This window comes from Macaca mulatta, chromosome 14, assembly GCF_049350105.2.
Source record: "Macaca mulatta isolate MMU2019108-1 chromosome 14, T2T-MMU8v2.0, whole genome shotgun sequence".
In the NCBI taxonomy this organism is placed as follows: domain Eukaryota; kingdom Metazoa; phylum Chordata; class Mammalia; order Primates; family Cercopithecidae; genus Macaca; species Macaca mulatta.
This window is the reverse complement of record NC_133419.1, coordinates 11416972-11443198: the sequence shown is the minus strand read 5'-3', so window position 1 is coordinate 11443198 and position 26227 is coordinate 11416972. Positions and strand designations below refer to the sequence as shown.

The 26227-nt window shown below is 50.1% G+C and overlaps 2 protein-coding genes and 1 long non-coding RNA gene across 24 annotated transcripts in view; 1 reads left to right on the top strand and 2 right to left on the bottom strand.

The window, feature by feature from the left end:
• TAF6L (TATA-box binding protein associated factor 6 like) overlaps positions 1-26227 on the top strand; it is a 180559-nt gene that overhangs the window by 8965 nt on the left and 145367 nt on the right. The window lies entirely within an intron of this gene.
• Positions 814-26203, bottom strand: GANAB (glucosidase II alpha subunit). Of its 22 annotated transcripts, none has more exon segments than NM_001194711.1 (25): positions 814-1922; positions 2065-2165; positions 2338-2450; positions 2574-2687; positions 2865-2939; positions 3050-3126; positions 3292-3356; positions 5052-5295; positions 5474-5575; positions 5864-5960; positions 6090-6233; positions 6472-6551; positions 6654-6780; positions 6876-7111; positions 7315-7468; positions 9156-9336; positions 9595-9691; positions 9777-9864; positions 10036-10105; positions 10929-10994; positions 11439-11618; positions 18187-18314; positions 18563-18671; positions 18824-18928; positions 26045-26203. In NM_001194711.1, coding segments are annotated over 25 exon segments (2901 nt in total). In that variant the 5' UTR covers positions 26083-26203; the 3' UTR covers positions 814-1812.
• Positions 22035-23973, bottom strand: LOC144334157 (uncharacterized). Its single transcript, XR_013403658.1, has 2 exons — positions 23691-23973; positions 22035-22583 (listed from the first exon to the last, which is right to left on the bottom strand). It is a non-coding gene; the product is annotated as an uncharacterized LOC144334157 (long non-coding RNA).

Below are 26227 nucleotides of genomic sequence, written 5' to 3'. Positions count from 1 at the left end.
ACTCCACCCTGGGCAACAACAGTGAGACTCCATCTCAAAAAAAAAACCAAAAAAAAGGATGCTTATGCTGAAGCCAAATGAAAATGTAAGGCCTATGGCCAGGCATGGTGGCTCATGCCTGTAATCCCAGCACTTCGAGAGGCGAGGCGGGCAGATCACCTGAGGTGAGGAGTTCAAGATCAGCCTGGCTAACATGGCAAAACCCTATCTCTACTAAAAATACAAAAATTAAGCTGGCCATGGTGGCAGGCGCCTGTAATCCCAGCTACGAGGGAGGCTGAGGTGGGAGAACTACCTGAATGCGGGAGGCGGAGGTTGCAACGAGCCAAGATCACACCACTGCACTCCAGCCTGGCGACAGAGTGAGACTCTGTCTAAAAAAAAATAAAAAATAAAAAAGTAAAAAATAAGGAAAGAAAAAGAAAAAAAAAAAAAGGCCAGGCACGATGGCTCACTCCTGTAATCCCAGCACTTTGAGAGGTTGAGGTGGGTGGATCACCTGAGGTCAGGAGTTCCAGACCAGCCTGGCCAACATGGTAAAACCCAGTCTCTAATAAAAATATAAAAATTAGCTGGGCGTGGTGGCGCATGCCTGTAGTCCCAGCTACTCAGGAGGCTGAGGCACAAGAAATGCTTGAACCCGGAAGGCAGAGGTTGCAGTGAGCCCAGATTGTGCCACTGCATTCCAGCCTGGGCAACAGAGTGAGACTCAGTCTCAAAAAAAAAAAAAAGAAAAAAGAAAGAAAATGTAAGGTCTTTAGGCTCTAGGGTCTGTGGCTCAGGCTAGAACTAGAATCCAGACTACCACCAGTGATTTATGGTTTATCCCTTTATTGTTTCTCCTTTTATCAAAACGTGTCACAGCTGGGAACCAAGAGGAAGTAAAAAAAATACCCACAAATTTTCACCCTGACTCCCCTATTACTCCTCCCCCAACCCCCAACCCAGGGCTTCCAGCCAACCCTGAGCACACATGATCATCTCCCCCCACCCTCAGGCTTCGCCCAGCAATAAATACAGGTGACCATGATTCAATGAAACCACAACTGATTTCTCCATCTTAAATGCCCCTCAAAGGGGACAAGAAGGGGGCAAAAGAAGTTTAATGCCCATCCCTAAGAGGTGTGGAAACTTCTTTCTGCCAAGGGACAGAAGAGGTAGAACTGCCCCTCTCAGAACTGCAGCAGCTCTACAAGGAATCAGGGAGAGGAAAAGGAGAGAACGAGAGGGAAAAGAATGTTCTTTAGCAACCTCACTCCTTTGAACCATTCATCCCGTCCCAGGTAAGGGGTGGTCCCAGTGTATCGGTGGGGCATAAAAAGGGGAGGGCTGACAGAGTAGCGCCTGAAGGAAGAAATGCAAGGACGGAGAGCAATCTGGTGGGAGGGAAGGGGAAAGGAGCCCTAACTCATTGCCCTCATCTTCTTCCAAGAAATGGCATCAACATACAAGAGGCATGAATGGATAGAGTTTGGGGGCGTTCAGGGCTCCTAAATAAGGGAAAGAGAAGGGGTGACAAGGGCCCTGTGGTTTCTCGGTCTTCATAAGTGAATGTGCTCCAGTTAGAGCAACAGGATGTTGGGGGAATGAAGGGAAAGGGTTGGTATCAATGGAGGGGGAGAGGTGAGGAGATCACAAGAGGAATTTGGAGCCCATGGTCAGCCCTCTCATCTTGCCCAAATGTTGACAGAATCTGGGTCTTAGACTAGCGTAAGTGAAGTCTGGGGAGGGCCGAACTCCAAGGCAGAAGAAAGAATATCTCTCAGCACTACTGCTCCCCTTCCCTCCCCCTAACCAAGAACATCCCTTGGGTTATCGCAGGTGAATACTCCAATCAGATGCCACATTGATGCCAGGCTTGCGCAGGACCAACACAGAGGTCTCAGGGTCATGCTGGAAGGACAGGCGGCTTTCTGGAGATCCTGGAGGAGGAATAAGAAAGAGTGCCATAGTCATACCAATGGGCTATAGCATAGTAACTACGTTCCTACAGGCAAGGGCATCCCTAAACCTGCCCTGGCTTCCCCTCCTTCCCCCATCCTAGGGACCAGATTGGTCACTCACCTTTTGTCTGGAGTACCGCAGCTGCTGGCTTTCCAGCCCCTATTATCACCACCCGCTCAATCCAGATTGGTGTCTCAAAGTGTCCTTCAGGGTCTGCCGAGCTGGAGATGACAAAAGCAGATGTCCATCAGGGGAAGAAATATCAGAACAGAAGGAAGGAGGAGACCCAAAACAAGGTCAGGATGTGAGAAAAGATTTGCACAGTGAACTGGGAGCCCCCGCAAGGATCAGGCCCCAGCAAAGGCAGCCAAGGAAGAATGGGTGCCCCATTACCTAGAGACAAGGGTGTTGCCAGAGAATAAGAATCGACGCAGCAGGAACTCTTGGCGAGTCTCATAGTTGAACGTGTGCCCATCATCCAGAAAGAGCTCTCCTTCAGCTGTACCCTGAGCAAGTAGTGGGACAGGTGAGCGCCTGAGCCCAAGAGGGAGTGAGGGGCACAACCCCAGGGAACTGAGTCCTAGGAAGGCAGGCAGATGGCTGAGGAGACACACTGCCTATGCACTTACCTGAGGACTAAGCGCAACAAAGAGAGTGATTGGGTCATCCTTCATACATTCTGAAGACCGCCGCACTCGCATCCATCGAGGCACGATTGTCCCTCCACGCTGGAACACAGGGATCTAGGGCAAGAGCAATGCCAGGATGAAGTTGCCCCCTTGTCCAACCTTGGGCCCCACAGCATGTTTTGCTCTTACTCATGTATGCCCACGTAGGTACTGCACCCTAAGGTACACATTCTCTCCCCTTCTGGAAGTTTACAGGGAGATGGAACTGGCAGCCGGACCAGGCTTACTCACACTGCTTAGAGTTACAGGCAGGTACAGAGTCTGGGGACCATGATGCTTCTGGTAGCTTTGAATGTCATACCACACCTGTGGGTGACAAAAGAGGTAAGATACAGATCACTCAGTGCACAGGGTCCATCCTGTTTGCCTCCTTAGGCTTCCACCATCGTTTCCCACCATGCCCTTCCTTAACTCACCTCCCCTTGGCCAGGCAGATAGACCTGGACACCATGGGCTCCAGAGTCTGATACAGGGTGAACCAGCAATGCATCCCCTAAAATATGCCAGAATCAACTCTGAATAAGGGGGATTAGTTCCCAGAACAGGGAGCACCAAAGTGCCTGCCCTCTGCACCACCAGCCTCATTAGTCCCTCCCTGGGCATCGGCAGTGCTGCTTGGCCCAATGCCAACCCACCACCAACTGTCCTCATGTCTCACCAAGCAAGTACTGATCATCTATACTGAAGGTGGTCACATCCTGAGGATACTGCACCCACAGGGGCCTAGGAAGGAAGACAGACATTAAAGGAAAACTTTTCAATTTTGGCACAAGTCAGAGATGCTCCTCCAGGAACTGGCAATAAGAAAAGAACAGCACAGTCCGGGTGTGGTGGCTCACACCTGTAATCCCAGCACTTTGGGAGGCCAAGGCAAGCAGATCACCTGAGGTCAGGAGTTTGAGACCAACTTGGCCAACATGGTGAAACCCCATCTCTACTAAAAACACAAAAATTAGCTGGGCGTGGTGGCGGGCACCTGTAATCCCAGCTACTCAGGAGGCTGAGGCTGGAGAATCACTTGAACCAGGGAGGCAGAGTGCATGCAGTGAGCCGAGATCACGCCATCGCACTCTAGCCTAGGGGACAAGAGTGAGACTTCGTCTCAAAAAAAAAAGAACAGGCCGGGCGCGGTGGCTCAAGCCTGTAATCCCAGCACTTTGGGAGGCCAAGACGGGTGGATCACGAGGTCAGGAGATCGAGACCATCCTGGCTAACACGGTGAAACCCCGTCTCTACTAAAAAATACAAAAAACTAGCCAGGTGAGGTGGCAGGCGCCTGCAGTCCCAGCTACTTGGGAGGCTGAGGCAGGAGAATGGCTAAACCCAGGAGGCGGAGCTTGCAGTGAGCTGAGATCCGGCCACTGCACTCCAGCCTGGGCAACAGAGCGAGACTCCATCTCAAAAAAAAAAAAAAAAAAAAAAGAACAGCACAGGGGTTAAGACCCAGGAGTTTGCAGTCAGTCGGGTTGCGGTTCAGGTCTCAGTTATGCAATCCAATCTTAGTCATTTAACTTCCTAAGCCATCTCCCTGCTGCTTCTCTGCCTGCTACAGAAACCATGCTGCACAGCAGCCTGCCAGTAGCCTCCTTGTATGTTTTCACCGCCCTGGTATACAACCCTGGCTTGCAAGGCCCTCCAGGAGCAGATCACACTTTCTCCTTAATCTCATCTCCTAGTTCTCCCTCTGCTTCCTTACCCAAGACATACTGAGTATTTTTCTACTCCTAGTGCATAACAAACTAATTTCTACTTTAGAATTTTTGTACTTGCAATTCCCTCTGCTTGGAAGATTCTTCCTACATAACATGGTCTGTCCCATTCATTCAGGCCTCATGTCACACAGCCTTCTTCTCAAAAAGATTTTTATTTATTTTTATTTTTTTGAAATGGAGTCTCACTCTGTCACCCAGGTTGGAGTGCAGTAGAGCAATCTCGGCTCACCGTAACCTCTGCCTCCTGGGTTCGAGTGATTCTCGTGCCTCAGCCTCCTGAGTAGCTGGGATTTCAGGTGCCATGACACCCAGCTAATTTTTGTATTTTTAGTAGAGACGGAGTTTCACCATATTGGCCAGGCTGGTCTCAAACTCCTGACCTCAGGTGATCTGCCCACCTCGGCATCCCAAAGTACTGGGATTACAGGTGTGAGCCACTGTGTCTGGCCTCAAAAAGGATTTTTATGACCACCTAATCCCATTACCCTGTTTTATTTTTCTGAAAGAGTTTATGACTGCTGGCAATTTTCTTTAAATGTTTACTATTATTCATCTCCATTAAGCTCCCCTTCACTCTTGACCTTAATGATTTTCCATCCTTTACAAGGCTATGTTGAGTGAAGAAAGAGGCCCAGAGATGAAGCCCAGTCCCTAATGTCCCCCAGCCACCTTGGCCCACTCTTCACAGCCCAAGTGAATGCCTCACCTCATGATAGGAATGCCTTCCCGATGGGCCTGATAGAAGAGGGTGTACCAGAAAGGCAGCAAAGAATATCGCTGGCCCAAGGCATCTCGGATTATATCATTGTGCTGAGATGGTAACAGCCATGGCTCTCGCCGCCCAGTGTCCAAGTGGGCATGTGCCCGGAAGAATGGCTGGTAGGCACCCATCTGGTACCAGCGCACAAGCAGCTCTGGCTCTGGGTTTTTGAAGAAGCCACCCACATCCGCTGGGAGAGGGAAGAGAGGAAGCAGGTTGGAAAAGAGGGTGAAGGAAAGATACTGCCTGAGAAATTTCCCAAGGCCCTAACCTGGAATCTCAGCTCTCTTTACTTACACCTTGGTCCTGTGCCCTCTACTTTGCCCCTCTCCCACCAAACCAAGACCCCAGATTCCTCCCTGTCTTACCCCCACAGAAGGAAAGTCCCACCAGCCCCAAGCTGAGACACATAGGAATAGAGATCTTCAAATGGTCCCACTCGGCAGTGTTGTCCCCTGTCCACACGGCTCCTGAGGAAGACAAGAAGTGGGGAGCTTGCACATGGTAAAGGGGTTCAGCTTTTTACCTGGCTGACCTCCCACATCTGCTCTGGGTCCCCAGAACCCTGCTGAAGATGCAGTTCACAAGAACACTTGAACAAGGAGTGGACCTCCCGCACCGACTTCCTTCAAAGCGCATAGCTGAGGAAGCTGATGCAGTGTGTGACTCCCATTCCTCAGAGAGCCAGATCCAGGTCCATGGTGCCTGAGATCTGGCCTTCACACCCTTCTGCCACAGTTCCATTCTCTAAACCTTACCAAAGCGCTGGGAACCAGCGAAGAAGGCCCTGGCCAGGACAAAGGGGCGTTCCGTGCCCCCAGAGCGCTGTCTCAGCCCATCAGCAGTCGCCATGTGCTGGGTGAGGCGAGAAGAAAACGGGTAGTGAGGAGCAAAAGCCAGCTGTCATCTGGTGTAAGTTCCCTAGGCCTCAGTCTCTGGGCTGTTTTTCCTCTTTCCACCAACTCTCCTCTCTCAGCCCCTTACCACATAAAGGCCATAGATGTTATGCACATCCCGGTGCTCCCAGCCCCCATAATGCTGGGCATCCTTGAGCATGGTGACCTCAGGACCATTGAACACAGATGGTTCGTTCATGTCATTCCAGACAAAGAGGTTGGGAGCTGAGCCCTGGGAACATGGGCAGAAAATGGGGACAGAAGGACAGAGGGGAGGAAGAAAACAAACAGTATCAGAGAAGAGAGCTTCTAGGAATCTAAAAAGATGCATTTTTCAGGGCCCTCCCCAGATCATCAAGGCCCCCAATATGTTGCAGACAATCACCCACAGAAGGGTTGGCAAGTGGAGAGAGATTCAGGGAGGCAGGTGGGACAGACAGACGCAGGTCATGTGGAGAGGCCTTCCCTACCTCATAATTGTCATAGCTGAACATGTTAGCCCACCAGGCCCTCATCGTGGGATTAGTGAAGTCAGGGTAACCAGCTGAGCCTGGGAGAAGTTAAGGGTGGCTCTCAATCCCCTAAGGGGCAAAAGAGCCACCATTCTACCTCCCTGGCCAATCACCTCTCCCTCAATTCTGGGTCTACCTACCTGGCCAGCACCAGCCCTCATAGTCAGAGCCATCCCGGGTTTTAACATACAGCCCCAGGTTCCGCAGCTCGTCGTGAACTCGGTAGCCGGAGTCCACCTTGATGTGGGGGTCTACGATGGCCACCAGCTGGGGGCAAGGAACATGGGTGATCAGGTCTCTTTAGGGCTAAACTATGCTTCAGCCCTATCCTGAGAAGACCAAGCGTGACTGCAACACCTTACCTTCCGCCTCTTAGAAGCCAAGCGCTCAAGCATGGTGCGGGGCTGAGGGAAGCGACTGGGGTCCCAGGTGAAATACCGCTTGCCATCAGCATGTTCAATGTCCAGCCAGATGACATCGCAGGGCAGATTGTGTTCATCAAAGCCCTGATCCACTTCCAGCACATCAGCCTCATCCCGGTAGTTCCAACGGCTCTGGTGGTAGCCGAGGGAGAAGAGTGGGGGCAACGCCTGGGTTCCTGCAGGTTCATCGAGGGATGGGGGTCACAACGAGGATCAGGCCCAACACCCAGAAACTGAGGGAGGCTTGTGAACTAGAGGCAGGCTGAGGGGTACAGACCTAGAAAACAAGCTGGGGCACAGGATCTCTGAAAACACACAGAATCACCCCTGACAAGAAGAAAAGAGCAGAAGAATGAGGCTGTCAGGGAAAACCATGTACCTGTGAGACTAGCATATTGCCGGAAAACATCAGAGATGGAGGGCCCAAGCAGCAGGAAGACATCAATGATGCCAGTTTCTGACATCCAGCGAACATCTGTCTGTGGGGTCTCCCCAGAGCCCTGCAGGTAGTCCATCATCTTCCCAAACAGGGTCTGTATAGGGGACCACAGAGCGGTCAGACACCTCCTGCCCTCCCATTTTCCAACCCCAAGACAAAAAGCAGCAATTTTCTCCCAGAGTCCACACACAGCTGGCTCTTATGAGTTGCTTTGGGTAAGACTAAATGGGGCTGCCTCAGTGAGGCTTTCCTGGACCACACTATCTAAAGCAGTACAGTCCCCACCCCTACTCCACCAGTTTGGGGTGGTTAAGTGCTAACAAAGACGTCTTTGTTAGCACTTAACCACCCCAAACTCATCTTGCATTCTTTTTTTTTTTTTTTTTTTTTTTGAGACAGAGTCTTGCTCTGTCGCCCAGGCTGGAGTGCAGTGGCGCGATCTCGGCTCACTGCAAGCTCCGCCTCCTGGGTTCACGCCATTCTCCTGCCTCAGCCTCCCGAGTAGCTGGGACTACAGCTACCCACCACCACGCCCGGCTAATTTTTTGTATTTTTTAGTAGAGACGAGGTTTCACCACGTTAGCCAGGATGGTCTCGATCTCCTGACCTCGTGATCTGCCTGCCTCGGCCTCCCAAAGTGCTGGGATTACAGGTGTGAACCACCACGCCCGGCCTTTTTTTTTTTTTTTTTTTTTGAGACGGAGTCTCACTCCTTCGCCAGGCTGGAGTGCAGTGGTACGATCTTGGCTCATTGCAACCTCCGCCTCACCAATTCAAGCAATTCTCCTGTCTCAGCCTCCTGAGTAGCTGAGACTACAGGCGCACGCCACCACACCCAGCTGATTTTTGTATTTTTAGTAGAGACAGGGTTTCACCATGCTGGCCAGGATGGTCTCAGTCTCTTGCCCTTTTGATCTGTCCACCTCGCCCTCCCAAAGTGCTGGGATTATAGGCGGGAGCCACCATGCCTGGCATCATCTTGCTTTCTTATTATTTTTATTTTTCAAACGTTTTTATAGAGATGGGGTCTCGCCATGTTGCCCAGGCTAGTCTCGAATTCCTGGCCTCAAGCAATCCTCTTGCCTCAGCCTCCCCAAGTGCTGGGATTACAGGCATGAGCCACCATGCCCGGTCCCATCTTGCCTCCTTTGTTATGTGTTTAACATGTCTTCCTCCCTGTGAGTCAGAACCTTTGTTTTTTTTTCTGAGACAGAGTCTCACTCTGTCACCCAGGCTGGAGTGCAGTGGTGAAATCTCGGCTCACCACAACCTCCGCCTACCAGATTCATGCAATTCTCCTGCGTTAGCCTCCCAAATAGCTGGGATTACAGGCGCCCGCCGCCACACCTGGCTAATTTTTGTTTTTCTAGTAGAGATGAGGTTTCACCATGTTGGCCAGGCTGGTCTCCAACTTCTGACCTCAGGTGATCTGCCCACCTCAGCCTCCCAAAGTGCTGGAATTACAGGCGTGAACCACCACACCCAGCTCAGAACCTTTTCAACCTCAGTTAACACTGTATCCCCAGCACCCAGAAGAGTACCTAGCACACAACACACTGATAATAAGTGCATTCCGTCAGTCCAGAATAGCCAATGCCTTCCCTAAGAATGTGAGTGGGCATGTGTCATCTGGCAGTGATTAGGGAACTCAAACGCTGCCCACCAGGCCCAGGGCCCCTTCTCTCACCCAGGCCCCAAATAGCTAATGCCCCCAGTATACCTATTTGTCTCAAGGCCTGGAAACTTCACTCCCTCCTTTCTCCCCATGCCTGTGCTCTCACCTTCCCAGCAGTGTTGGAGGATATATCAACCCAGGTCTCTGCAGCATTGAGCCAGAAGATGCCCAAGTCACGATGAGGGTTGTGTGCCAGGAGCACAGGCACAGACCCATACAAGGCCATGGGGTTGTACAGCTCATACTGGAACACATCCAAATTGTAGAGGCGATATGGCTCCCCACCCCTGCAGGCAAACACACAGATTCGGGCTGCTAACTGGCCCCAGGCTGCAGGATACGCTGACTCCATTCCACAGACACAGGTGAGAGATAAGCAATGGTTCCTCTGTCCTTTCTCAAAACATTTTTTATCACCAAAGGTGATTCTGGACACAGGAAGTTACCCATGCTTGTCTGGAGTATCCAATGTGCACACCCATCTCCCTAAAGGCCTGACTCCTTCGTGCCCACCTCCATCTTCCTGATGTCACCACAGGACTCACTCAGTGACCTTCAGCCTCAGATTGTCTGCATGCTCAGGGATCCCATAGACATGCTCCATGCCTGGCAGAGAGAAGTCCAAACCCACAGACATGGGGCCTAGAAGAAAAACAAAGAACAAGCTTCAGAGCTTCTGCTTGGAAAGGAGCCCTGCACCTCAACCCAAGGAACCCAAGCCCCTCACCATATGGTTTGCTGTCAGAGTGAGTTTTGAATGTCTCCTCCCAGGCTCCTGGCTCATCTTTCTCTGCCTTCCCCTGAGTCTCCTCTGGCTGTTAAGAAGAAAAGAGGACCACTCTCCAATCATAGCAGTTCTCTTTTCCCACTCCCATCAACTAAATCCCATCCCTGATGGTGAGACTAAGTTCAAGTTTCTCATGGGCCTATCCCCTCCAGCCTCCCAGTCAGCCCAATCCTCCAACCACCCACCCCCTCCAACTTGCCTTGTCACCATCCCTGGGTGTTTCCTCAGGCTGGGCCCCATCGCCCTCAGCTGGGTCTTTTGATCCTTGCCTGGAAGGTAGGAGAGCTGTCTGCTCCAATCCAGAGGGGGCAGGGACGAGGGGCTAGTGGAAGGAGGGGTTGGGGAATAGAGAGCCAAGGGTCCAAAGGAACGAAGGCATTGGAGGAAGGGACTAAATGTTAAAGCTTGGAGAGGGAACCCACAATGAGCAGATAAGTTTGCAAAGGATGGGGAGAGAAATGAGAAAGGAAAATGAGGAATAAGTGCCACCAGGAGGCACAGGCCTGTATACCAACCTCTGCCAACATCCCAGAAGAGACAGGCAGGATGATTCAGGGGCCTGGGTTATGAATGCCAATCCTGGCTCTGTTGCCTCTACTGAAAGACTGTGCCCCCAACTGCCCTCCCTGGGCCTTAGGCTCCTGGCCTGACACAAGGGCTTTGCAAGGTATAGCAAGGTATGACCCACAAAGTATAGCATGTGGGTCACACTATACCAAGCCTCTACAGATATACACGGGGACTTCAAGAGGTTCCGCCAAAAAATGCTTTCAAGGGCAAGTAGCTCTGCCCAGAACCTTAGGTGGCCCTCAGCTGAGAGTCAGGAACCCCAGCAACAGGCAGCATAGCTCCATCCCTTGGCAAAGCAATAAGCTTCCTACACTCCTTAAGGACCTGACTTTGAGTATTTCATCTTCCTTCTTCTGGGGGCTCCCAGCCAGGGTAACAGGTAACGGGACCAGGTATCACACAGCAGGGGAAAGTGGGGTGAGTGAAAGGCTGGAAGGGTCTGGGGCACCTCCCCCTGAAGGCTACAGTGAGGAATGGGTAAGGGCAGAGGAACACATACAGTACCGGTGGCCATGGATTTACCTAGAGAAAAGGTTCTTGATCTTATCCCACATGCTACCGAGCGTGAGACTAACTTTATCCGAGAAACTGGGGCAGGAGGAGATGGGTAGGGAAGGGGAAAAAGAGGCACAAAACCAACACAAAAACAGAAACATAAAAGTGAGTTTCAGTCGACAAACTTCCAGAGATGGGGAAAAAGAAACCAAAAAAAATAAAAAATAAAAAGGAAGAAAATAAATCTGGGAAATGTGATGATGTGAGAAGGGGAAGGAGGAGACACAGACCCAGGCAGGCCTCCCAGAGATGCCCAGGCCACAGCTCAGGGACAAAAGTGATTGCCTCCTGATCTGTACAGGAAATGGAAAAAACCGCACCCGGGTCTGGTTCCTACCGTCCCTGACAGAGAGCTTCTCCCAGCCCCCAGCCCCTACCTGGCTGTCCCGCCACCCTGTCTCCTCCCAGTGCCAGACCTCACAACACCCCTGTGCTCTTTCACACTAGGTTCCCTGCAGTCCCAACCCCTATACTCACGAGACCCTAGGGGCCCTCTGGTGCTCAAACTCCAAGAGTCCTCGGGCATTGACACTAAGCAGAAGGCTTCGGTCCTCTAGTAGGTCAAGGCGGAATGGCCGGGCTGTCAAGATGATCTTGTAGGGTCCCTCAGCCATGGTTAACTCCACACTGTTGTCATCACGACCAGAGACAGAAAGCCTGGGAAATATATCAAAAGAAATATAAGGAAGTACAAAGGGCCGAGAGGAGTAATGACACTTCAGAAGATAGAGGGAAATCTACCTGCTAAGAGAAATAGGCAGTGTGCTAACAGAGCAGGGACAGACAAGTTAATCAACAAAACCAAATAAAGGGCCCAGAAACAGACCCAAGGATATTTATTACCTTTTTTTTTTGAGACGGAGTCTCACGCTGTTGCCCAGGCTGGAGTGCAGTGGCGCGATCTCGGCTCACTGCAAGCTCCGCCTCCTGGGTTCACGCCATTCTCCTGCCTCAGCCTCCTGAGTAGCTAGGACTACAGGCGCCCGCCACCGCGCCCGGCTAATTTTTTGTATTTTTAGTAGAGAAGGGGTTTCACTGTGGTCTCGATCTCCTGACCTTGTGATCCGCCCGCCTCGGCCTCCCAAAGTGCTGGGATTACAGGCTTGAGCCACCACGCCCGGCCTTACCCTTCTTTTTTTTTTGAGACGGAGTTTCGCTCTCGTTGCCCAGGCTGGAGTGCAATGGTACAATCTCGGCTCACCACAACCTCCGCCTCCCAGGTTCAAGCAATTCTCCTGCCTCAGCCTCCCAAGTAACTGAGATGACAGCCAGGTGCCACCACACCCGGCTAATTTTTTTTTGTATTTTTAGTAGAGATGGGATTTCGCCATGTCGGCCAGGCTAATCTCAAACTCCTGACCTCCAGTGATGCACTTTCCTTGGCCTCCCAAAGCGCTGGGATTACAAGCATAAGCCACCACGCCTGATTTCTTGATATCATATATCTAATGCCAGATACAAGTATCAACTGCAGAAAGATTATGATTTAAATTTTTTTTTTTCTTTTTTTTTCTTTTTTTTTTTTTTTTTTTTTTTTTTTTTTTTTGAGGCGGAGTCTTCACTCTGTCGCCCAGGCTGGAGTGCAGTGGCACCATCTCGGCTCACTGCAAGCTCCGCCTCCCAGGTTCGCGCCATTCTCCTGCCTCAGCCTCCGGAGTAGCTGGGACTACAGGCGCCCGCCACCGCGCCCGGCTAATTTTTTGTATTTTAGTAGAGACGGGGTTTCACCGTGTTAGCCAGGATGGTCTCGATCTACTGACCTCGTGATCCGCCCGCCTCGGCCTCCCAAAGTGCAGGGATTACAGGCGTGAGCCACCGCGCCCGGCCTAAATTTTTTTTTTTCTTGAGACAGTCTCATTCTATCACCCAGGCTGGAATGCAGTGGCACAATCTCAGCTCATTGCAACCTCTGCCTCCTGGGTTCAAGTGATTCTTGTGCGTCAGCCACCCGAGTAGCTGGGATTACAGGCACCCACCACCACACCCAGCTAGGTTTTGCATTTTCAATAGAGACAGGATTTCACCATGTTGACCAGGCTGGTCTTGAACTCCCGACCTCAAGTGATCTGTCCGCCTCAGCCTCTCGAAGTGCTGGGATTACAGGCATGAGCCATCATACCCAGCCTGCTTAAAATTTAAAAGTAAAAGGTTTAGGCTGGGCTCAGTGGCTCACAATTATAATCCCAGCACTTTGGGAGGCCAAGGCAGGTGGATCGCTTGAGCCCTGGTATTCAAGACCAGCCTGGGCAACATGGCAAAACCCTATGTCTACCAAAAATACAAAAATTTGCCAGTCTCATAACCCAATCTCAAAATAAGTAAATAAATGAAAGCAAAAGTGTTAGAAGAAAATTTAAAAATATATTTTTGGCTGGGCATGATGGCTCAGGAGTTTGAGACCAGCCTGGTCAACGTACTGAAACCCCATCTCTACTAAAAATACAAAAAGTAGCTGGGCATAGTGGTACACGCCTGTAGTCCCAGCTACTTGGGCATAGTGGCGCATGCCTGCAGTCCCAGCTACTTGGGCATAGTGGCGCACGCCTGTAGTCCCAGCTACTCGGGAGGCTGATGCTGAAGAATCACTTCAACATGGGAGGCGGAGGTTGTGGTGAGCCAAGATCGCACTACTGCACTCCAGCCTGAGCAACAGAGCGAGACTCTGTCTCAATACACATATATATATATATATGTTTTTTTCTGACCTTGAGGTAGAGAAGGACTATTTAAACACAACAAAAAAAAGGCTAACACCAGAAGGTAAAAGACTGACACATCTAACTACATTAAAATTAGAAATTTCTGTTCATCAAAAGATACCTTTAGGATCATCAAGAAAAAGGAAAAGTCTAAGAAATTTTATCGCCGGGCGCGGTGGCTCACGCCTGTAATCCCAGCACTTTGGGAGGCCGAGGCGGGCGGATCACAAGGTCAGGAAATCGAGACCACGGTGAAACCCCGTCTCTACTAAAAATACAAAAAATTAGCCGGGCGCGGTGGCGGGCGCCTGTAGTCCCAGCTACTCAGGAGGCTGAGGCAGGAGAATGGCGTAAACCCAGGAGGCGGAGCTTGCAGTGAGCCGAGATCGCGCCACTGCACTCCAGCCTGGGCGACAGAGCGAGACTCCGTCTCAAAAAACAAAACAAAACAAAACAAAAAAAAAAAAAAAGAAATTTTATCAGTCTAGGGAGGCCTAAGGAAACATGACAACTAAATGTAATAGGGTATCCTGGATGAAATCCTGGAACAGAAAAATAATATACACAAAAACTAAAGAAACCTCAAGTATGAACTTTAGTAAATAATGTATCACTGGCCGGGCGCGGTGGCTCACGCCTGTAATCCCAGCACTTTGGGAGGCCGAGGCGGGCGGATCACAAGGTCAGGAGATCGAGACCACGGTGAAACCCCGTCTCTACTAAAAATACAAAAAAATTAGCCGGGCGCGGTTGTGGGCGCCTGTAGTCCCAGCTACTCGGGAGGCTGAGGCAGGAGAATGGCGTGAACCTGGGAGGCGGAGCTTGCAGTGAGCCGAAATCGCGCCACTGCACTCCAGCCTGGGCGACAGAGCCAGACTCCGTCTCAAAAAAAAAAAAAAAAAAAAAATAATAATGTATCACTATCAATTCACTAGGTATCACAAATGAAACACAGTCATATTAATAATAGGGAAGGTTGGGCGCAGTGGCTTACGCCTGTAATCCCAACACTTTGGTAGGCCAAGGCGGGCGAATCACTAAGTCAGGAGTTTGAGACCAGCCTGGCCAACATGGTGAAACCCCACCTCTACTAACAATACAGAATTAGCCAGGAGTGGTGGTGCACACCTGTAGTCCCAGCTACTCGGGAGGCTGAGGCAGAAGAATCGCCTGAATCCAGTAGGCAGAGGCTGCAGTGAGCCGAGATCGTGCCACTGCACTCCAGCCCAGGCAACAGAGCAAGACTCCATCTGAAAACAAACAAACAGGGAAAACTGGGTGCAGATAAGTGCAAACTCTCATCCTTTCATGTTTTCTATAAATCTAAAACTAAAATGAAAACTGGCTGGGCGCAGTGGCTCACGCCATAATCCCAGCACTTTGGAAGGCCAAGGTGGGTAGATCACGAGGTCAGAAGTTCGAGACCATCCTGGCTAATATGGTGAAACCCCATCTCTACTAAAATTACAAAACTTAGCTGGGCATGGTGGTGCGCCCCTGTAATCCCAGCTACTGGGGCAGCTAAGCCAGGAGAATGGCTTGAACCCAGGAGGCGGAGGTTGCAGTGAGCCAAGATCATGCCACTGCATTCCAGCCTGGGTGACACAGCAAGACTCCATCTCAAAAAAAAGAAAAAAAGAAAACTGTATTTTTTTTTTTTTTTTGAAAGAGATGGGGTCTCACTTTGTTGTCCAGGCTGGCCTCAAACTCTTGGGCTGAAGAGATCCTCCTGCCTCAGCCTCATCAGTAGCTCGGGCTACAGGCACGTGCCACCATGTGCAGCAAAAGTATGTATGCGTGGTTTTGTTTTTGTTTTTCCAGACAGGGTCTGGGTCTGTCACCCAGGCTGGAGTACAGTGACGAGATCTTGGCTCACTACAACCTACACCTCCCAGACTCAAGCAATCTTCCCTCCTCAGCCTTCTGAGTAGCTGGGACCATAGGCACGTGCCACCACACCTGATTTTTCTATTTTCAGTACAGACAGGCTTTTGCAAAGTTGCCAAGGCTGGTCTCAAGCTCCTGGACTCAAGCAATCTGCCCTCTTTGGACTCCCAAGTGCTGGGATTACAGGTATGAACCACTGTGCCCTGTGCCCTTGTGTTTTCTTTTAAAAACACCTTGGCGGCCGGGCGCGGTGGCTCAAGCCTGTAATCCCAGCACTTTGGGAGGCCGAGACGGGCGGATCATGAGGTCAGGAGATCGAGACCATCCTGGCTAACAAGGTGAAACCCCATCTCTACTAAAAATACAAAAAATTAGCCGGGCGTGGTGGCAGGCGCCTGTAGTCCCAGCTACTCGGGAGGCTGAGGCAGGAGAATGGCGTGAACCCGGAAGGTGGAGCTTGCAGTGAGCTGAGATCGCGCCACTGCACTCCAGCCTGGGCCACAGAGCCAGACTCGGTCTCAAAAAAAAAAAAAAAAAGACACCTTGGCGAGCACGATGGTTCACACCTAAGATCCCAGCACTCTGGGAGCCTGAGGCGGGTGGATCACCTGAGGTCAGGAGTTTGAGACCAGCCTGGCTAACATTGTGAAACCCTGTCTCTACTAAAAATATAAAAATTAGCCAGGTGTGGTGGCACGCGCCTGTAATCCCAGCTACTAAGGTGGCTGAGGCAGGAGAACCACTTGAACCCGGGATGGGGAGGTTACAGCGAGCTGAGATCACGCCACTGCACTCCAGCCTGGGTGACAGAGCGAGACTCTGTCTCAAAATAAAATAAAATTTTAAAAAGGCAAATAAAAGAAACCAGGAAAGACAACCAAGCCAAGACCACCATAAGATGTCATTTTATACACAAGCCAGTGACAAAACTTAAGTCCAACAACAGTATCAAGTGTTGGAAATGATGGAGATCAATGAGGCCTTTTTTTTTTTTCCTTTGAGGCTGAGTCTCCCTCTGTAGCCCAGGCTGGAGTGCAGTGGTGCAATCTCGGCTCACTGCAACCTCCGCCTCCCGGGTCCTGGTTCAAGCAATTCTCCTGCCTCAGCCCCCTGAGTAGCTGGGATCATAGGCACGCTCCACTAAGCCCAGTTAATTTTTGTATTTTTAGTAGAGACGGGGTTTCATCATGTTGGCCAGGCTGGTCTTGAACTCCTGACCTCTTGATCCACCCGCCTCAGCCTCCCAAAGTGCTGGGATTACAGGCATGAGCCACCGTGCCCGGCTTCAATGAGGACTTCTTATAAATCATTGGTGGAAGTGTAAATTGGTAAACCACTTTGGCTTTATCTTGGGAAGTTGATCATCTCCATATTCTACAATCCTGCAATTCCTCTCCTAGTTATACAACAAAGAGAAACTCTTGCGCAAGGGTAACAGGAGACATGTACAAGAAGTTTCATAGCAACACTTTGGCTAGCAAAACACTGGAAACAACCCCAAGGCTTATCAACCTAGAAATGGATTAATCAGCTGGGGTATATTCATACAACATAATAATATGCAGCAGTAAAAATGAACGAACTAGAACTATATGAAACAGAATTAAAGTTATGTGAAAAACGGAAACCCCAGAAGACGACATGAACTAACATACTTCCTCTGTAAAGCTCAAAAACAAAAAAAAATATATAATTTATTGCTTAGGCACACAGATATATGTGTGCACAGGTATACACACATAACATAACTGTAAGAACAAACAAAAAAAGGCAAAGGAATGATAAGCTTCAGAGTAACAACTACCTACATCTAGAGCAGTCAAGAGTACAGGACAGTGAGATACGATTGGGCTGAGGGGAGAGTTTACAGGGTGGAGTATTTGAGATGAGTCTCACTCTGTCGCCCAGGCTATAGTGCAGTGACACAGTCTCGGCTCACTGCAACCTCTGCCTCCTGGGTTCAAGTAACTGTCCTGCCTCAGCCTCCTGAGTAGCTGGGATTACAGGTTAGCACAACACCCGGCTAATTTTTGTATTTTTAGTAGAGATGGGGTTTCACCATGTTGGCCAAGCTGGTCTCCAACTCATGACCTAGTGATCCGCCTACCTCGACCTCCCAAAGTGCTGGAATTACAAGCGTGAGCCACCACGCCCGGCCACTGTTATTTTCCAAATTATGTATTTAAGAGAAAGTCACAGATGGATGCATGGAACACTGATGACAGGGTATCATCACACAATAATCTGAGTAATCCTATTCTGAATATCTGAGGAAAAGGAAAGGAGAAAGAAAGGAAGGAAGGAAGCAAACAAGCAAGCAGGCAGACATGGTATATCTGGAGGACTAGATCTGTAAATAAACAGGGCCTTGTTTATTTCTACTTATATCACCAGCACCTAGCCCAGGCCAGTCAGGGAGGAGAAAGCAATACTTGTTTGCTGAATGAATGAATGAATGAGGATAAAGGGGTAAAGAGAAAAGTGAAACAGAAGAGGTGGGGAAAGGTTGAGAAGTATGGCAAGGTGCTATGCTAGTTAACTGCTACCTTATTGTGGGAAAGAACGTCAGCAACCAAAAAAAGGTCCATCAGGAAGGAGAAAGGGGCCACAGAAATGGATGCTTCTCAGGAAAAATTTACCGAGCTATTGGCGGATCAGCCACCAAAACATCTGGCACACGGTATCGGGGTCGCCGAGGCTCCAGCTCATCAATTCTGATCCGAGTCATGTTCTTCTGAAGCCCCTGAAGCTCTAGCACCAGCAACACCTGCGGGGACAGAGGTTTGGATCTGGAGAGAGGAAAGGGGCTACACCATGGAATGCCCTTTGAACCCATTCTCTCCTAAGGTGTCTCTTCCTTTGAGCCCTTTGCCTAAAGGCCAAGATCACATTTCTTCGTAAAGTAAGAGTTCAAAGGTTAGGCTGGGACAAAATGTTGGCCACAATTTCCCCCTTTCCAAATTACCCCACAGCCATTGTCCCACCCCCACCAGACTCCTCCTTGTCTCCCCTGACCTTGGTGACCTCATGGATGAGATGGACCGTGAGAGAATCAGGACCAAGCTGTAGAGAGTCCAGCAAGGCTCGGTATGGAGAGAGGCCTGGCCGTATGCTTCTCTGTCGCCTGCCAAGTGAAGGGTTGGGAAGTAAGGTAGGCGGCCACCTGCAACGTCCCTAGGTCCCTCTATCACCTGCAGTGTCCTTAGGCACTCCATCTGCCACAGACACCTCCCACATTACCCTACATTCCATCCCTTTCTCCCAGAAATATCATACTTGCAGAAAGAACTCTCTTCACAGGTCTTAAAGTTGCTTCTATCCACAGCGAGGGTAATCCCCAGGCAGACCCCTAAAAAAACCAGTACCAAAGATGCCCAAGACCTATGGAGAAAAGGATAAAGATGGAGCAATCAGCATGGGGGTCAGGAAGGGGCCCCCTTCAAAAGGAAAAACTTCTTCCTGTCACAGCACTAAGATAGTTGAGGAAAGGGGGAAGAAAGATGGAGTAACATCAAACAGAAAAGAAGGCAGAGTGGACATGGGGTTAAGAATCAGGCCTGAGAAGTTGGCTCACTCACACCTTCCCTTTGAAAGGCAGAGTAGGCTGGGCACAGTGGCTCACGCCTGTAATCTCAACACTTTAGGAGCCTGAGGCGGGCGGATCACAAGGAAGGAGATTAAGACTATCCTGGCTGACACGGTGAAACCCCGTCTCTACTAAAAATACAGAAAAAAAAGTAGTCGAGCATGGTGGCAGCCACCTGTAGTCCCAGCTACTCCGGAGGCTGTGGCAGAAGAAAGGCATGAACTCGGGAGGCGAAGCTTGCAGTGAGCCGAGATTGGGGCACTGCACTCCAGCCTGGGCAATAGAGCGAGACTCTGTCTCAAAAAAAAAAAAAAAAGAGGCCAGGCACGGTGGCTCATGCCTGTAATCCCAGCACTTTGGGAGGCTGAGGTGGATCACAAGTTCACAAGGTCAGGAGATCCGAGACCATCCTGGCTAACACAGTGAAACCCCGTCTCTACTAAAAATACAAAAAATTAGTCGGGCTTGGTGGCAGGCGCCTGTAGTTCCAGCTACTCGGGAGGCTGAGGCAGGAGAATGGCATCAACCCAGGAGGTGGAGCTCCCAGTGAGCCGAAATCGCGCCACTGCACTCCAGCCTGGGCGACAGAGCAAAACTCCTTCTCAAAAATAAAAAATAAAAATAAAATAAAGGCGAGTAGACAGAGGATCTTTCACCTTCAGAGGCCCTGGTGTTGACTCTGGTGACATCAGCCTCTCAGAGGAAAGGAGCAGTAACAGCCAGTCTCAGAGGAAATGGTAGTAGCATATGTATGGAACAGAGAAACAAAGCAAGCTACACCTTTCTATGGGCAGGGTATTGGGTGGATGCAGAGTTAAAGAGCTAAAGATGAGGCCGGGCATGGTGGTTCAAGTCTGTAATCCCACCACTTTGGGAGGCTGAGGCGGGTGGATCACCTGAGGTCAGGAGTTCAAGACCAGCCTGGCCAACATAATGAAACCCCATCTCTACTTAGAATACAAAAATTAGCTGGGCGTGGCGTTGAGCATCTGTAGTTACAGCTACTCGGGAGGCTGAGGCATGAGAATCGCTTGAACCCGGGAGGCAGAGGTTGTAGTGAGCCAAGATTGCGCCACTGCACTCCAGCCTAAGTGATGGACCAAAACTCCGTCTCAGGAAAAAAACAAACAAACAAAAAAACCTAGCCTGCTGGTTACAGTTCTTAGGGTCCTAACATCCCTAGTACCCTAAGCAGCCTGTTTCTCTGATTTCCACTCCTGTATCTTCAAAACACCACCATCACTACCCAAAGCTGGAAAAAAATAACAATAGCTAAAATGTTCTGAGCCCTAATGCACTCCTAGGGGCCTGGGTAATCACTTTATATTACTAGTTTTCAATTCTGCCTGCAGGTTTTGTTTTTTGCTTTTTTTTTTGAGACAGTCTCACTCCATCACCCAGGCTAGGGGGCCGTGGCATGATCTCAGTTCACTGTAACCTCCGCCTCCCAGGTTCAAGCAATTCCTGTGCCTCAACCTCCTGAGTAGCTGGAATTACAGGAGCACGCCACCATGCCCAGCTAATTTTTGTATTTTTAGTAGAGACGGAGTTTCACCATGTTGGCCAGGCTGGTCTCAAATTCCTGACCTCAAGTGATCCACCTGCCTCGCCCTCCCCAAGTAGCTGGGACTACAGGTGGTAGCCACAGCACCCAGCTAACTTTTTTAAAAGTTTTTTTTTGGTCAGGCGCAGTGGCTCACGCCTGTAATCCCAGCACTTTGGGAGGCTGGCCAGGCGGATCATGAGGTCAGGAGTTCGAGACCAGCCTGGCCAATATGGTGAAACCCCATTTGTACTAAAAATACAAAAATTAGCCAGGCGTGGTGGTGGGGGCCTGTAATCCCAGCTATTTAGGAGGCTGAGGCAGGATAACTGCTTGAACCAGGAGGTGGAGGCGGAGGCTACAATGAGCAGATCACACCATTGCACTCCAGCCTGGGCAACAGAGCACGACTCTGACTCAAACAAAAAAAAAAAAATTTTTTTTTTGGTAGCAACAGAGCCTCACTTTGTTGCCTAGGCTGTTCTTTTTTTTTTTTTTTTTTTTTTTTTGAGACGGAGTCTCACTCTGTCGCCCAGGCTGGAGTGCAGTGGCCGGATCTCAGCTCACTGCAAACTCCGCCTCCCGGGTTTACACCATTCTCCTGCCTCAGCCTCCCGAGTAGCTGGGACTACAGGCGCCCGCCACCTCGCCCGGCTAGTTTTTTGTATTTTTAGTAGAGACGGGGTTTCACCATGTTAGCCAGGATGGTCTCGATCTCCTGACCTTGTGATCCGCCCATCTCGGCCTCCCAAAGTGCTGGGATTACAGGCTTGAGCCACCGCGCCCGGCCACCTAGGCTGTTCTTAAACTCCTGGGCTCAAGCAATCTTCCCATCTTGGCCTCCCAAAGTGCTGGGATTACAGTGTGAGCCACTGTGCCCAGCCTGCCATTTTTAACAATACCAGTGACCTGGTCTCACTTCTAAAGATTTTAACTTAATCAGAGAGGAGCCTGTGCATCAGACTTTTTTTTTTTTTTTGAGATGGAGTCTCGCTCTGTCGCCCAGGCTGGAGTGCAGTGATGTGATCTCAGTTCAATGCAACCTCTGCCTCCTGGGTTCAAGGGATTCTCCTGCCTCAGCCTCCCGAGTAGCTGGGATTACAGGCGCTTGCCACCATGCCCGGCTAGTTTTTTGTACTTTTAGTAGAGATGGGGTTTCACCATGTTGGCGAGGCTGGTATCGAACTCCTGACCTAGATCCACCTGCCTCGGTCTCCCACAGTGCTGGGATTACAAGCATTGAGTCACCGGGCCCAGCTGGCTAAAGTTTTTTTAAAGCTCCCTAAACAACTCTAATGAGTAACCTGGGTTCACAACCACTTCTTTACATGCATACTTCTTTTCCCTTTCTTTCATTCTTTTCTTGGTGAATATAGGGTTGGGGTTTATTTCCAGATGAGAAAATTAAAGCATAAAAGGTTGAATAGTTCACCCAAGGTTGAATAGCTGGTAAATGGTGAAACAAACTGAACCCAGTTGTGCTTGACTCTGGGACCCATGTGCTTCACCATGATGCACAATACAGCACACTAATCCCTAGCAGGATGAAATGGGCATGTCTCATTGAGAACCATCATCCCAAGCTTATCGCAAATTGTCAATTTCCCAATGTGCTATCAAATGACAGACAAGAGACTAATAGGCTTATTTAAATAAGTTAGGTTGACGAATATATTCATCCAGGATTCATCCTTAGGATTCTGAGTAAATCCTAAACAAAAACTCTCAAATTTTAATGTCTGTTAAGAATCAGCCAGGCGCAGTAGCTCACATTTGTAATCTCAGTACTTTGGGAGGCCCAGGTGGGTGGATCACGAGATCACAAGTTCAAGACCAGCCTGGCCAACATGGCAAAACTCCATCTCTACTAAAAATCCAAAAACTAGGCCAGGCGTGGTGGCTCACACCTGTAATCCCAGCACGTTGTGAGGCCGAGACAGGTGGATCACCTGAGGTCAGGAGTTTTGAGACCAGCCTGGCCAACATGATGAAACCCCGTCTCTACTAAAAATACAAAAATAAATAAATAAATAAAAAGGCTGGGCACAGTGGCTCATGCCTGTAATCCCAGCACTTTGGAAGGCCGAGACGGGTCAAGAGGTCAGGAGATTGAGACCATCCTGGCTAACACACTGAAACCCCATCTCTACTAAAAATACAAAAAATTAGCCGGGCGTGTTGGCAGGCACCTGTAGTCCCAGCTACTTGGGAGGCTGAGGCAGGAGAATCGCCCGAACCTGGGAGGCGGAGGTTGCAGTGAGCCAAGGTTGTGCCACTGCATTCCAGCCTGGGCGACACAGCGAGACACCACCTAAAATAATATATACAATATACGTGTGTGTATATATATGTATACATATATGTGTGTATATATATACATATATATGTGTGTATATACGTGTGTGTGTATATATACACACATATATACACAAAAATTAGCCAGGCGTAGTGGCACATGCCTGTAATCCCAGCTACTGGGGAGGCTGAGGAATGAGAATGGTATGAGCCTGGGAGTCAGAGGTTGCAGTGAGCCAAGATCGCACCACTGCACTCTAGCCTGGGTGACAAAGTGTGACTCTGTCTCAAAAACGAGAAAAAAAAGTTGCCCAGGCTTGCTTGAACTCCTAGGCTAAAGAAGTCTTTCCACTTTGTCCTTCCAAAATGCTGGAATACAGGTGTGAGCCACTGCACTCAGCCTGGACATCGCATTTTATTTATTTATTTTTTTTGAGACTGAGTTTCGCTCGTTGCCCATGCTGGAGTGCAATGGCACGATCTCAGCTCACCGCAACCTCTGCCTCGTGGGTTCAAGCGATTCTCCTGCCTCTGCCTCCCAAGTAGCTGGGATTACAGGCACGTGCCATCACACTCGGCTAATTTTGTATTTTTAGTAGAGACGGGGTTTCTCCATGTTGGTCAGGCTGGTCTCAAACTCCCAACCTCAGGTAATCTGCCCGCCTCGGCCTCCCAAAGTGCTGGGATTACAGGTGTGAGCCATCGCGCCCAGCTGACACTGCATTTTAAACATGCTCTCCCAGTGACACCGATGTAGGCAGAATAGGAGCATGCTCTGAGAAAGTGTTTCAAACTGGGGGTTCTTCTAAGCAATAAAGTTTTACAACCGCCAGGCACAGTGGTTCATGTCTATAATCCTAGCACTTTGGGAGGTCAAAAAGGGAAGATTGGGCAACATAGCAAGACCTCATCTCTATTTGAAAAAAAAAAAAAAAATTGGGCAACATAGCAAGATCTCATCTCTATTTGAAAAAAAAAAAAAAAAAAAAAGAGTAGTGGGGCATGGTGGCTGGTGCCTGTAGTCCCAGCTACCCAGGAGGCTAAAGATGGAGGGCTGCCTGAACCCAGGAGTTTGAGGCTGCATGAGCTATGATTGCACCATTGCTATCCAGCCTGGGCCACAGCACAAGACTCTGCCTCAAAAAAGTAAATTAATAAAGGGCCGGGCGCGGTGGCTCAAGCCTGTAATCCCAGCACTTTGGGAGGCCGAGACGGGCGGATCACGAGGTCAGGAGATCGAGACCATCCTGGCTAACACGGTGAAACCCCGTCTCTACTAAAAATACAAAAAACTAGCCGGGCGAGGTGGCGGGTGCCTGTAGTCCCAGCTACTCGGGAGGCTGAGGCAGGAGAATGGCATAAACCCGGGAGGCGGAGCTTGCAGTGAGCTGAGATCCGGCCACTGCACTCCAGCCTGGGAGACAGAGCAAGACTCCGTCTCAAAAATAAATAAATAAATAAATAAAACTATACAAAAGTAAATTAATTAAGACCGGCCAATGTGGTGAAACCCCGTCTCTACTAAAAATACAAAAATTAGCTGGGCATGGTGGCACACGTCTGTAATCCCAGGACTCAGGAGGATGAGGCAGGAGAATCGCTTGAATTCGGGAGGTGGAAGCTGGAGTAAGCCGAGATTGCACCCCCGTATTCCATCCTAGGCAACAGAGCTAGACCTTGTCTCAATAAGTAAACAAACAAATAAAATTTGACAACCTATAATAAGGTAACTAAAGACAGGGTCTATTATACACATTTTATCTAGTTATCCAGCATTAGCTTCAGCATCTGCTTGAAAGCTAAAAGAAAAGTACCAGAAATGAGATCACAGAGTGTACTGTGATCTCATCACAGGACACTCCTCCAGCTCCAGAAACAACTGTTCCACAGCAGGCCAGACAGAAAAATGAAGAAAACACCAGGCACTGTGGTTTAACAAGCCAAGCAGGAGTAACTATTAGCAAAACAAGCTGAATAAATGCTACTAGAAAATTCTATAGCAAGGCATGCGGCACAGGCCCTGCAGTGACCTGAGTGACTGCAACATGCCAAAAGCAGCAGTAAACTGAAGTACAGTGAGTTAAACACCCTCTGGGGCCCTATTTGCAGTCTGTAAAATTGGTTCGGAAAGATGCCAATGGAGATAGGATTTCTAAAGCATCTTTCAGATATGACCTGTTGGAGGGCCCTAAGGAATTAACGGATGCCTTGACCACCCCGAGAGAGGAGTTAATAGGCCAAAGTCAGAAATAAGCTGCAGGGCAAGTTGCACCCATTTATTGTTTCAGATCACAGGCTCCCAAATAACTGAGTTTATGATCCAAGCTTTCTTCATCGCTTCGGACAGTACACGCCTACCCCACCCCAGTATATCCGTTAGGTCCTAGTAAACATTTGTGGCACTGCTGATATGTTTCTAATCTTTTTTTTCCCCAATAATATAAACAAGAGAGCGTGGACCAAGTCATTCGATTACATGTTGTGTTTGAGGAACACCATCCACGCCGTAAGCTTACTGGATCCTGGGCCGTGCCCAGCGACCGTGGACAGTGAACTAAGCCAGAGCTGGTGCTCACGTGAAGACAAGGGCAGAAGAGGATTCGGAGCTCTAGGGAGTACAGCCAGAAGGGTAGTACAGGCTTAACTGCCGACCCGGTGCTTCTAGCTCAGCCGAGGGGCCGCAGGGCCACAGGCTGCATTCCCCGAAGCCAGGCCGCATCTTTTCCCCCGCCCCGACGACCCCGCGCACTGCAGGAAGGGGGCGGCGACGCTGACCGCCGCAAGCAGCCAAAGGAAGGCGGCGGCTGAGAGCGGCCAAGGCCGAGAAAGACGCACAGCTGCGGCTTTACTGAGCCGCCCGGCGGGAGCCCGGAGCCCCAGAGGCAAGGCCCCCAGCGTCGCTCGGATCTACCACGGGGAGACTGGAGGCATCTGAGGCCGCCTCCAGAGGAACAAAGGTTCCTCGCGCGGCCGGGGGTGGCAGAGTGTCAAGAGAACACACAGGAAGGAGTGGAATGGGGCTTGGGGGATCTAGGGGCGTCCCAGGCGTGCCCCCAGATTCCGGGCTTCTCACCGCCTCCTACGCGCCGCCACTGCCGCTACCTCCGCCATCTTGTGCCGAGTTTGCTCCTTGACCCCGAACCTCCCGCCCCACCACGCGCACTCAGCCACGTATCCTAGTTCCCGCCCCTTCCGGCCTTCTGATTGGTTCGGCCTGAGCGCCGCCGGGCAACTGTCTCATTGGTAGAGTGCACAC